This window comes from Cnephaeus nilssonii, assembly GCF_951640355.1.
Source record: "Cnephaeus nilssonii genome assembly, chromosome: 2".
Taxonomy (NCBI): domain Eukaryota; kingdom Metazoa; phylum Chordata; class Mammalia; order Chiroptera; family Vespertilionidae; genus Cnephaeus; species Cnephaeus nilssonii.
The window spans coordinates 7399298-7412212 of NC_137073.1; the positions used below are offsets into that span (position 1 = coordinate 7399298).

The 12915-nt window shown below is 38.3% G+C and overlaps 1 protein-coding gene across 6 annotated transcripts in view; it reads left to right on the top strand.

Annotated features, from left to right (window-relative positions):
- Positions 1-12915, top strand: part of TNRC6A (trinucleotide repeat containing adaptor 6A) — a 98376-nt gene that overhangs the window by 16024 nt on the left and 69437 nt on the right. For 5 of the 6 annotated variants that reach the window (XM_079780353.1, XM_079780349.1, XM_079780348.1 and 2 more), the window contains exon 3: positions 8755-8842. The exons of the other annotated variant lie outside the window; for it this stretch is intronic. In XM_079780353.1, coding sequence (XP_079636479.1) covers positions 8755-8842 — 88 coding nt within the window. The remainder of the gene's footprint in view (positions 1-8754; positions 8843-12915) is intronic. 6 annotated transcript variants of the gene reach the window in all.

Genomic DNA, 12915 nt, shown 5'->3' on the forward strand with positions numbered 1-12915 from the left:
TGCCATTGTTATTTTAATAGGAATTGTGTTGAATCTGTAGATTGCTTTGGGTAGTATGGATATTTTAATGATGCTAATTTTACCAATCTATTAACATGGTATATAGTCTTCGACTTGTTTGTTTCTTTTTCAATGTCATATATATTTCCGAGTATAGGTCTTTTACCTCCTTGGTTAAGTTTATTCCTAGGTATCTAATTATTATTAAATTTTTATGCGATATTAAATGGTAGTGTTTTCTTAGTTTCTTTTTCTGTGAGTTTGTTATCCTACCTAATAAAAGGGTAATATGCAAATAACCATCACTCCGCTATGCCCATGATTGGGTCGGCAGGAGGCTGGGGGGGCGGGACTCGGGGTGGCCTCTCAACAGCCCGATGGGCCGCCGCTGAGGGGGGACCGATGGGGCCGAGGGGGGACCGGTGGAGCTGGCGGGAGGCGCGGTGGGAGCGGCGGCGACACCCAGGCCCGCCCCTCAGCGTTCGCGGGTCGGAGCGGCAGCGGCGCCCATGTCCCTCCTATCACTGAGGAACCTGGGCGGTGGCGGCGCCCCAATCGCGGATGGCGGCGTGGAGCCCTGCAGCTCCCGCCCCACGCCGCCGCCGCCGCCGCCGCTGGGGTCCAAGCCCCCACCCTGAAAGAAGGCGGAAGGAAAACTGGTGCCAGTAGCCAGGTGAAGGAAGGTCTATTGCACGTTCTTCGTGCAAAGGGCCTCTAGTTGGTGTATAAAAATGCCACCCATTTCTAGATATTAATTTTGTATCCTGCTACTTTGCTGAATTCATTTATTAAATTTGTTAGTTTTTTGGTGGAGTCTTTAGGGTTTTCTATGTACAATATCATGTCATATGTGAATAATAACAGTTTTACTTCCTCCTTTCCAATTTGGATGCCTTTTATTTCTTCTTTTTGTCTGATTGCTGTGACTAGGACTTCCAGTACTATGTTGAATAAGAGTAGTGAAAGTGGACATCCCTGTCATATGATCTTAAGTGAAATGCATTTAGTTTGTGCCCATTGAGTATGATATTGGCTGTAAGTTTTTCATATATGGCCTTGATTATATTGAGGTATGATCTCTCTATGCCCACCTTGCTGAGATTTTTTGTTACAAGCCGCTGCTGGATTTTATGAAATTGCTATTTCTGCATCTATTAATATGATCATGTAATTTTTATCTTTCATTTTGTTTATGTGATGCATCACACTTGTTGATTTGCAAATATTGTACCAACCTTGCGTCCCTGGAATGAATCTCACTTGGTCATGGTGTATGCTCTTTTTAATGTATTGCTGTATTGGACTTGCTAATATTTTGCTGAGAATTTTAGCATCTATGTTCATCAGGGATATTGGCCTGTAATTTTCTTTCTTTGTAGTGTCTTTATCTGCATCTGGAATTAGGATAATGCTGGCCTCGCAAAAAGCATTTGGAAGTCTTCCCTCCTCTTGAATGTTTTGAAATAATTTGAGGAGGACAGGTTTTAGTTTGTCTTTGAATGTTTGGTAAAACTTGCCTGTGAATCCATCTAGTGCAGAACTTTTATTTGCTGTGAATTTTTTATTATTGCTTCAGTTTCATTAGTTGTTATAAGCCTATTCGGGTTTTCTGATTCCTCCTGATTGTGTTTTGGGAGATTTTATGTGTCTAGGAATTTGTCCATTTCGCCCAGGTTGTCCAATTCATTGGAATATAGTTGTTTATAGTATTTTCTTACAATCCTTTGTATTTCTGTGATGTCAGTTATTTGCATCTTTCATTTCTGATTTTATCTTTTCAAAGAACCAACTCTTGGTTTAATTAGTTTTTTGTATTTTTTTTTAGATTCTGTCATTTAATTTGTCTCTGATCCTTATTATTTCCTTCCTTCTGCTTTTCTTGTTTTCTTTCTAGTTCTTTTAGGTGTAGGGTTAGACTGTTTGAGATTTTTCTTGTTTTTTGAGGTGGGCCTGTAATGCTAAGATCTTCTTTCGCAGAACTTTGTGTCCCATTGATTTTGGGTTGTTGTTTGTTTTTATTCATTTATTTCTAAGTAATTTTTTATTTCTTCCTTGATCTCCCTGGTAACCCATTTGTTGTTTAATAACAATAAGCTATTTAGTTTCCATGTGTGTTTTTCAGTTTTCTTATTGTGGTTGATTTCTAGTTTCATGCCATTGTGATCTGAGAAAATGCTGATATGGTTTCAATCTTCTTGAATTTATAGAGACTTAGTTTTTGCCCTAACATGTGGTCTATCTTTGGGAATGTTCCATGTGCACTTGAGAAGAATGTATAATTGCTGCTTTGGGGTAAAATGTTTTTTAAATATCAATTAAATCCATCTTATTCACTGTGTCATTTAAAGTCCCTGTTTCCTCGTTGATTTTTTTGTCTGGGAGATCTATCCAGTGATGATAGCGGGGTGTTAAAGGCCCCTACTATGACTGTGTTGCTGCCGGTCTCTCCCTTAAAGTCCACTAAAATTTTTTTAATATATTTAGGTGCTCCTATATTGGGTGCATATATGTTTATCAGGGTTATGTCCTCTTTTTGGATTGATCCCTTTAGTATTATGTAGTGACCTTCTTTGTCTCTTTTATGGCCTTTGTTTTGAAGTCTATTTTGTCAGATTTGAGTATTGCTACCCCAGCTTTTCATTTTTCGTTTTCATTTACATGGAATATTTTTTTCATCTCTTCACTTTCAGTCTGTGTGGGTCTTTTGTTATGAGACATGTCTGTTTTAGACAGCAAATATATGGGTCATGTTTTCTTATCCATTCAGCTACACTATGTCTTTTGATTGGAGCATGTAGTCCATTTACATTTAAGGTTATTATTGATAGGTACTTATTGCCATTTTTTCCTTTATACTTATATTTCTCTCTGTTTTTTTCTTCATCTTCTTAAAGCATCCTCTTTATCAGTTCTTGCAATGCTGGTTTAGTGGTAATGTACTCCTTTAGCCTTTTTTTGTCCAGGAAGCTCTTTATTTCGCCTTCAATTTTAAATGATATCCTTGTTGGATGGAGTAGTCTTGGGTTCAGGTCCTTGATTTTCATTACTTTGAATACTTCATGCTAAACCCTTCTGGCCTGAAGTGTTTCTGTTGAGAAATCAGCTGGCATTCTAATGGGTACTCCCTTATAGGTAACTTTCTCCCTCTTGCTGCCTTTAAGATGATCTCTTTGTCTTTAATGTTTGTCATTTTAATTACGATGTGTCTTGGAGTAGGTCTCTTTGGGTTCATTCTTGATTGCAACTCTTTGTGCTTACTTTACTTGTGACTTCCTTCACCAGCTTAAGGAAGTTATCATTATTTCTTCCAACTTGTTCTCCTTGCTAACTTTCTTCTCCTTCTGGTACGCCTATCATGCAGATATTGTTATGTTTCATGGTGTCCCAAAGTTTCCTTAAACTATCCTCCTGCTTTTAAATTCCGTTTGCTGCTCTAATTGGGTGTGGGGTTTTTTTTCCTACCTTGTCTTCCAAATTGGTGATTTGATCCTCTACTTCATCCAGCCTACTTTAATTCCATCTAGCATATTCTTGATGTCAGATATGGTATTCATTTCTGACTGTTTCTTACTCATGGTTTCTTTGTCTCTTTTCATGCTGATAAAGTTCCTGCTAAGTTCCTTGTAGTTCTCACTAAGTTCCTTGAGCATCCTTATAATCATTACTCTGACCTCTCTGACTGATAAGTTGCTTGCCTGCATTTCAATTAGCTTTTTCTGGAGAGTCCTGTCCTTTCATCTGGGGGATGTTTCTTTGTCTCCCCATTTTAGCTGTCTCTTTGTGTTTGTTTCTTTGTATTAGATAGAAATGCTATGATTCCCAGTCTTTGTGGGGTAACCTTATATAATAAGTGTCCTGTGGGACCCAGAGGTGCACTGTCTTAGATCTTCGAAGCTGGATGCTCTAATAATGTTCCATTTGTGGGTTATTTGGGCTCTCCTGTTGTAACTGGGTCTTGATTGTGTTGTCCTGTTCATGGGTGGGATCTCCCTCAGACTGTCTGACTGTGAGGTTCAACCCTGACCATGTTGTGTGAGCTAATGTACAGATATTGACAGAACAAAACAAGAGACAAAACAAAAGCATACAAGAGACTCCAACAACAACAGCAAAAACAACCACAAAAGAAAAGAGAGTTAGGAAAGAGAAAAGAGGACACAAATAAAAAAAGAGTAGAAAAGAAAATTGAAGGAAAAAGGGGGAAGAAAAAAAGAATATGGATGGAGTGAAAAATAAGAATAATGAATAGGAAAAGGAATCGAGTGAAGAGAAGAGGAGGAAAAATTATGAAAAGGAAAAAAGAGAAAGAAGAATGAAAAATTAAAAGGAAAAAAGAGAAGGAAGACAAGTAGAGTAAGAAGAGGAAAGATAAAAATAAGAGATGAAAAAAGAGAAAGAATAATAACAAAGCAATAAAAAAGAAAAAATAAAGAAAGTAATGAAAAAGAAAAAAAGCAAAGTGGAGTTCAGCAGAGTTTAGTGTCTGCTGCAATCTCCCTTTGGATCCTGCTCTTATGTTTACTGAGGCTGTTTTGCATGCCAGTTATGGGCTTCCTGGGAGGTGCTTTGGTGCTAGCCACTGTCAGAAGCTGTCCTTTTTTTTGCTCTTGGGAACCTGTGTGAAGCTTCAAGTGACCCACAGTTTGTGGCTGCCTCCACAGGGCTTGGCTGTGCACGGGAGGGTCCAAGCTGCGCTCCAAGGCTGGCTTTTTAGCAGCATGGGGCCCAGGATAGACCATGAGTTTGAGAACCAGATTTGAATCCTGGCTCCTCCCTGTACTGGATATATGACTTTGGACAAGTCACTTAACCTTTTTGAGGTTCAATTTTTTTTTCGTGTATAAAAGGGAAATATATTTACTTATCATTTTTTAAAGTAACAAATGAGAAAATATACATAAAATACCCAGCATAGTCACTAACACTTTAATCACTGAGAGTTTTATTCTCATTACTAGGTCCAGAATTTGCATATTTGAGGTATCCTGCTTCTAATCTTCAGGGGATGAATGAATGCTGGCTGGAATCTTATCTTTGTGAAGCAAATATGATGGATCACTTAAACCTATCAGGTCCATCAACCTTACTCCTTTTAATAGATACCTTAAAATGGAAGAGCCATATGTCTTAAATGAATCTCTACTAGCATTTAAATCCTGAAAGCTGAAGTGTTTGGGCATAGGTGGAATTGTATATAATAAAAGACTAATACGCAAATTGACCGAACGGCGGAACAACTGGTCACTATGATGCGCACTGACCACCAGAGGGCTGATGCTCAACACAGGAGCTGCCCCCTGGTGGTCAGTGCGCTCCCACAGGGGGAGTGCTGCTCAGCCAGAAGCCGTGAGCCGGGCTCACGGCTGGCGAGTGCAGCGGTGGTGGCGGGAGCCTCTCCCGCCTCCATGGCAGCGCTAAGGTTGTTCGGGTCTCCTAGACTGCAAGAAGGCACACACCAGGCTGACGGGCTCCCCTCCCCCGAGTGCAGGAATTTCATGCACCAGGCCTCTAGTGTTTATATATATATTTCCAGTTGGCTTTCTGAAGGAAATGTAGGAAAAGTGGTTAGTTGGCCTTGAAGAACAGAATTTTTATCTCTATGCTTACTAGTATAGTAGCAGCTGATATTATAGTATTTCCTTGAGAGGAAATAATGGTTCTTCTTTTAAATACTAAAGAGACCATTTTTGGCCAGGAAAATACTTGCCTCATCAAAAAGCTTTGAAAATGAAGTTTGAGAAGGGAGAAAATATTCCAGATAGTAAAGTAGCATCCTATGGAGTAAAATTAGTGACACAAGATTAGAGAAGGATGTGCCTATGACTCTCATAACACAAAGAACAGATGCTGAAGATTCCTGACCTTTTCTACATAATAAATGCTCAGAGTAATCTTGAGAAAAGTAGAATAAATGCAGTTTTTTTTGGTGCCACTGAGAATTGGTGAGAAGAGTTCATGACTGGGCATTTGAATGCTTCCTAGAGGCACTATGTTAAGTAACCATTTCTCATTTAATCTTTATAAAAATGTTATGAAGTAGATATGTACAACAATTTACTCCCAGTTTTAATACAGAAACTGTGACTGAAGGCAGTTAAGTATTTAGAGCTAGTAATGAACTTTTGATGGGTAACAGGACAGTGATATAATTTAATTACTTTGTTTTCTAACCGTACTCTTCCTCTCATATGCTATGGCTGGCTTGATCCTTGACTTTCCAGGATAGCAGTGAGAGTGAGCGCACTCTCATTACCTCCCTCACAGAATTTGGGAGTGAGTGAGTCATGGTTACAGTTGGCACCAATATATTTTGCTACTCTGTTAGCCACATGACAGTTCTGCTCTGGACAAAGGACAACGAAATATAACAAGTAGTCATCCTCTTCCTCCAACTTCTGATTTTAGCACTAATTCTTCACAGTACTAAATGATCATCAGTCATACGTGGTGTCACTCATTTAGTTGTTCACTGTCTACCTGCATCTCCACTGTCTGCTCCATCAGCAGAGCCATCTTGAGTTTCGTGTAATCTCACTTCAGGTCATCCACAGCACCCCTCCCAGTTTCTTATGTACTTGCCAATCTTTCTCGTTTTATTTTCTAGTCTCATCCCTTGGATCTCCCCTTGTCTGCCTTCTATTCATAATGTCCCTTGTGGAAAGCTTCCTCAAGGCAGAGTTTAGGTACTTTCTCTTTGTGTGTTGATTTTTTTCAAGTATCTGATGATTTTTAGTTGTCTGTTGGTATTATGAGTGAAGGTTTAGGTTCTAGACCAGGGGTGGGGAACGTCCAGCCCACAGGAAGTATACCATAAGGCCCGGAAATCATTTGGTCTGGCCCTGCCAAGGCATTAGGGGTGAGTTAATTAAATGTTTGACCAAATATAGCAGGCTAATTTTTACATTGATAATTTTGCATGGTTCATGAATGATGTTTAAGTATCCAAATGGCCCTTGACAGAAAAAAGATTCCCCACCTCTGTGTAGACTGTATGGCATTAGTGTAGGTTACTGGAGTGTATTCCCCTTAACTTTGGTTAACTTTTATTACCCAGTAGGCTCCTCCCTCAAACCGGAGGGCTGATGCTGAGCTCTAGGTGTGGTAGGCAGGCTTCACTTTAGAGCAGTGATGGCGAACCTATGACACGCGTGTCAGCACTGACACGCGTAGCCATTTCTGATGACATGCGGCCGCTGAGGCAGTCGCATGCCGAGGATGAAACATTTGCTGCTTCTGAGGATGAAACATTTGCGAAATAATGTTTTTTCCTCAAAGTGACACACTACCCGAGTTATGCTCAGTTTTTTGGCGAAGTTTGACACACCAAGCTCAAAAGGTTGCCCATCACTGCTTTAGGGTGTGAGGGAGGGGAGTGGCAGTAGTTTCCAATAAGAAGGTTTAGTTTCTTATTTTCTTTTTTTTTAATTTGTAAGCACCTTTTCTTTGCCAGATCTTTACTCAGTAAAGTCTTCATTTAGTATGTTCAAAATGTAAGGTTTGGAGTCTATAGAAAGGGTTTCTTTGGTTTTGGGCTGGATTCAGTTGCAGCTACACCTTTAGCCAAGTAGGCATGGGAATGGAAAGTGCTTGGGAGGAGTGAATCCCAGCCTTTTGATTCCGTAGGCACTTCTGCTCCATTCCAGTTTCTGCTCTTCCAGCTCTGACCTTGGAGCCTCTCTAGAGTGCCAGCAGAGGATGGCACATACATTCCTTTAGGACTTTCATGTTTATTCTTGGATTGGGATACTTTTGCTTTTGTTTATTTCTCAGCTCTGAATAGATTTATTACCTTTTTTCTCCTATCATTTCAGTAAGGTAAATGGAAAGGAAGAGGCAAGCACATTTGCCTAGTCTATCATTTTGAAATGTTGAGCCAGAGGTTCTTTTGACAAGTTTGAGTATTTGTGATTTTAAGAATTGAAACAAGCTTATTTAATGAATGTATTATTGTTTCACAAGTATTTATAGAATAGTTTGGAATGCTTATAGAATGTGAAGTTATTGTAATGTTGAAATACATCATCTATGTATGACTAACTTGTATTTTAAAAATGGTTATAAAGCTTTTTAGAGCAAAGACAGCCATAGATACCCCAAATACTTAGGCAGGAGAGGATTGTGGTTCAGTTCCAGGCATTGCCATTAGCTAGTAGTAATTTATAATTGGGGCCAGAAACAAGGTAACTCTGGCTCATGTGATGTTTACATTTTTGAATTGTTTCCCATGTAACATTTGTTAATTTTAGGTTGTCTTCCTTGATGTGATGTCTGTGTCTGTCTGTCTGTCTGTCTCTCTCTCTCTCTCTCTCTCTCTCTCTATATATATATATATATATATATATGCCTCATATGCAAAGTGTCCCCTTGGGAGTTCGACCAGGAGTTCGATTGCTCACTCTGACATGCGCTGGCCACCAAGGGGTGGTGCGGAGCGAAGGGAGGCCCCGGCCGGCAGCCAGAAGACCCTGATTGGCCTTGATCACCGGCCAGGCCTAGGGACCCTACCCGTGCACGAATTTTGTGCGCTGGGCCTCTAGTATTAAGATAAAACCTCTACTACATGTGTTTTACTAAAAAAAAGGACTGTCTGGTGGCCCTATAGTTAGATTTAGGTTGCAATTTGTGTTTATTTCAGTGAATGATGAATAATTTGCCATGTCTGTACTTCTAATAGAGTGAAAATGAATCTGTATGCAACATTATTTTTATTTCTTAATACATTTTGGGAAAGTTAATTGCAACTGTATGGTTCAGGGATTTAGTGCAAGAAGAAGAACAGTTGATGGAAGAAAAGAAAAAGAAAAAAGACGACAAGAAAAAGAAGGAAGCTGCTCAAAAGAAGGTAGTATATGTATAAACTTTATATTAAGCAGTTTAAACATAAATTTAAAAATAAAATTATTCTTATTGAATTTTTAAAGCATTTGATTTAATGTTTTAACTTCAGTGGAGTTTCATTTTAACCTTTAATGTCTTTGACTATGCATGTATAGTAACTTGTCAAATGCATACAATTTAACATATAGTTATTTAATCTTGCCAATAGTTTTTTTCAAAGGTAAGTGCTTTATAAGGTCTTTATCCTCCTATTAGCTATTGCTAGGTTTTCATAGTCCATCATTTTGTAAGTGAGAAGAGCATGGAATTAGTAGCTGCATAGAGGGGGTTTGAAAGCTGGCTCTCCCATATAGCATGCAGGACAGTATGGCCTTAAATTTTATTTAGCCTCTCTGGGCCTCAAAAGTTTTCTTATGTTTTGTAAAATGAGAATTAAATTAAATGAGATAGTGTAATACATACACATAATAATACACAATTGAAAATAAAATAATACATGAATATGGTAATAAGGGAAACATTAATGCACATAATAGGAAATAAAGTTTCACTTTCTTTTTTACTTTTTATTTAGTACCTGGACTGATTTTTAAAATTTGCAGTTTATATTAGGATATTTTAAATAAATCTAAGATAATTGGCTGCAAAAGCTCTCCCAAAAGCCATCAGAAACTATAATCAAAGCAATACAAATTACAAAAAATAAAAGATTATATTTATAATTACAAAAATTTTTACAAATTAATACTATAGGCTTATGACAGTTAACTAAGCTGGCTCTCGTTTACAGTATCAAGGTTGCAAGGCCCTTAACATGTTCTGAAAGACCCAGTGAAATTGCTATTCCATTTTTGTATTCTAATGAAAAATTATGACTTTTTGATATATGCATAACTCTTGTGCCAGGCACTGTGCTAGGAACAGGATATATATTAATAGCAACATATCTCCACATTTAAAAAATATTTCATTTAAAAAATATTGTATTGATTTCAGAGAGGAAGGGAGAGTGGGGGAGATAGAAACATTAATGATGAGAGAGAATCATGGATCGATCGACTGCCTCTTGCACGCCCCCCACTGGGGATCAAGCCCATAACCTGGACATGTGCCCTGGCTGGGAATCGAACTGTGACCTCCTGGTTCATAGGTCAACGCTCAACCACAGAGCCACACCAGCCAGGCATATCTTTACATTATTTAATAGGAAAAAACATAGGATACAAAACTATGGCAGATAGGGAACTGTTGAAGCATGGAGAGAAGGGCTTAATTGGGCCTGAAACAGGGCAGGGGGCAGGGAAATTTTTTTGGAATAGAAATTAGCCAAGTCAAGAAGGAGCAGAATACAAAAGGATTCCAAGCAGACTAACCTCAGAAGAAAGCGTCCATAGTCTCCTCATAAACTATGGGTTTTAATGGGGAGGGAGCCAAGGGTAGAAATGTCAGGTGATGAAACTAGGGGTGGGAGGGTTGGTGGTAGCTATCAGCTCTTTTAGGGGTTTGGGCCATTGAGTCTACCTTGGCAAATTGTAGAATTGAATTGGAAAGGGTCGAAACTAGAAGCTGAGATACTGGTGAAGGGACTATTAAAAAAATCCACAGAAATTTTTGAAAGGATATGAAGGGCAAGGAACCTAGATTGACTCTTAGGTTCCAGATTGAGTGGCTAAGTACATTTTGGGAGCAGTTAACCGTGTCAGAAGACACACACAACTGGTCATCCAGGAACGTTGATGAGATGTGGGAATTTAACTCTTGTTTATATCAATTAGCTTATGGTGAATTGGTTTCACTTTACTGCTTTCCCTGAAGTTCCCAGAACCTGTCCAGGACATTAAGTGAGGATTTACTTTAACCGGGGAAGGGCCATGGAGGAGGATTAATGTTGGGATGATAGGTGACTCCTATCATTAGCCTTTTGGTTGCTCTCAGGAGTGACTATTGTCATAGTTAGGGTTTGGAATAGGTTTCTAGTTCAGGTATCCCTGCTTTTTGAAAGTTCATGTTATACCACTTTGCTTTTATGAAGACCTACATTAGTATTATAGAGTTTTGGCCTTGAATTTGGTGATGCCATAGGCCTCTGCCAAAGACCTGTGATATAGGATGGTCTTTACAATCTGATCAGTCTTTGCTCAGGATTTGTTATGAAAAAGTTGTGTCCTCTCTAAGTAGTAAGATTGGGGGAAGATTTTTCAGACTCTATTCGATGGTGTGAAGGTCATTTACTTAATGAAAAGAACTTGTAAGAAACAATAGATTTGTTGAGGAAGATTTATTTATTGATGTAGAATCATTAGTTTAGCAAGCACCTGAGATCCCTGCTTCTAAGGAATCTTAAGATTTAGCTGGTAAGTCAGGATGTGTGTGAAATGGTTAGAAAAGAGGCCTAAGGTATTATATAACGAAGTATGTTTATTTGTCTACTCACTCACTTCAGTGAGGAAATTCTAAGAAAAGCAAGGTTCACTGGAATTTCTTTGAATGTTGTGTTTGTAAAATATGTAACGTGAGTATAATTTTTAAGTTGTAACATACAAATTATGGCTCTAGTTGTTAAAGTGTACGTTTTTTCATATCCAGTCTGTAAATCACCTGTCTTTAACACGTAAATGATGATTTTTGTGCCATTTGGCTTCTTACCAGATCTGAAGTAATAGCTTTCATCCCTGCCTCACTGTATGGTTCTAGTCTCTCATCTCAACCATGTTCTACTAGAACCATCATCAGAGGCTTCATGGGGAGTGTTTCCTTTTTTGGCCAGACCTTCAGCATTGGTAGGGTATTCTGTATGTCCCAAAGACAGTCATACCTCCTCACTGAACACAGTGTAAAGGGAAGGCGAAGACCTCTCCTGTTCACTTTAGTGGGCTAGACTGCCACTATGGTGAGGCTGTTCTTCAGATTCCAAATAACCAGCTTCCAACTGAATTTAAATACAACCTGTTGGTGAAGTGAGGACAGCTGGTATTTCTATAGGCTGTTACCAAATAAATAGAAAAAACAAAGCAAAACAAAATCCTCAAAGGAGTACACTTAAAGCCCATATGAAAGATTGTGAGTCATAGGAGTTTCTGGACAAGTTTCTTTGAGCTTGTCTGTTGTAGGAGTAAGCAGGTGTATCCAGGTAGGTGACAGACAGACATCTACATAAGCCAGGTAGGCGGGCCCATTATATAAATGTTGGAATTCACTAAAGGAAAAGCAATTTGCCTGTTTCATGCAATCTGTGTACACTTAAAAAAAATTTTCTTTGTATATCATTTCTGAAAAAGACTTCAGATACTATATGTTCTAATCCACTCTTTATATATATAAGGAACTCAGGCATTAAAATTAGTTAAGTGGCTGCCATGGTTTCATCAGGGTGCTGAAAATAGGGATGCAATTGAAATCTTCTACTTGCTCAGCTGGTTCTTTTCCAGAACTTGGTACCATGGCTTTATTCTTCGATACAGAACCTTCTTACACGTTTGCCTTATTTTCACAATCTAAAGGTGAACTTTAAAGCTGGAAATGATACATCACAGTAATTTTTATAAGGCATTTAAAAGGTCTTTACGCCACAGATACAGAACACATAGTTCCTAGTAGCTGTTATAGTCGTTTAAAGAAAATTAACTTCAGACCACAGGTTATATTTTTAAATAAAAAACCAGATAACACAACTCCTTATATAAATAATCAGACACCAACAAGGCTCACTACCGTGTTTTTATTATGATAGTTTTTCTTATTTTGTCTATTATTTAAATAGAAATTTAATTAAATTCCTCCTTAAAGAAAAATTACACGATTTTTATTATGTTCCAGGCCCAGTACATCTCTATGAGTAGAGATAACTTTGTTTAAAAAAATTTTTTTTTTCAAAAGCCTATTTCACATCTAAGAAGTATGGCTATTATCTTCTGATTCTAAGACTTAGGAAATAAGTTGGCATAGCACTGAAAATATAGTTCCTGTACTTAAAAAGGGGGAAACAATTGTAGCAATAAGTTGTTACCATATATTTATACCCAGGTTCTGTTCTTAGAATAAATTTCTAGCAGGAATCTTGAATATGCTGTAAGGAGG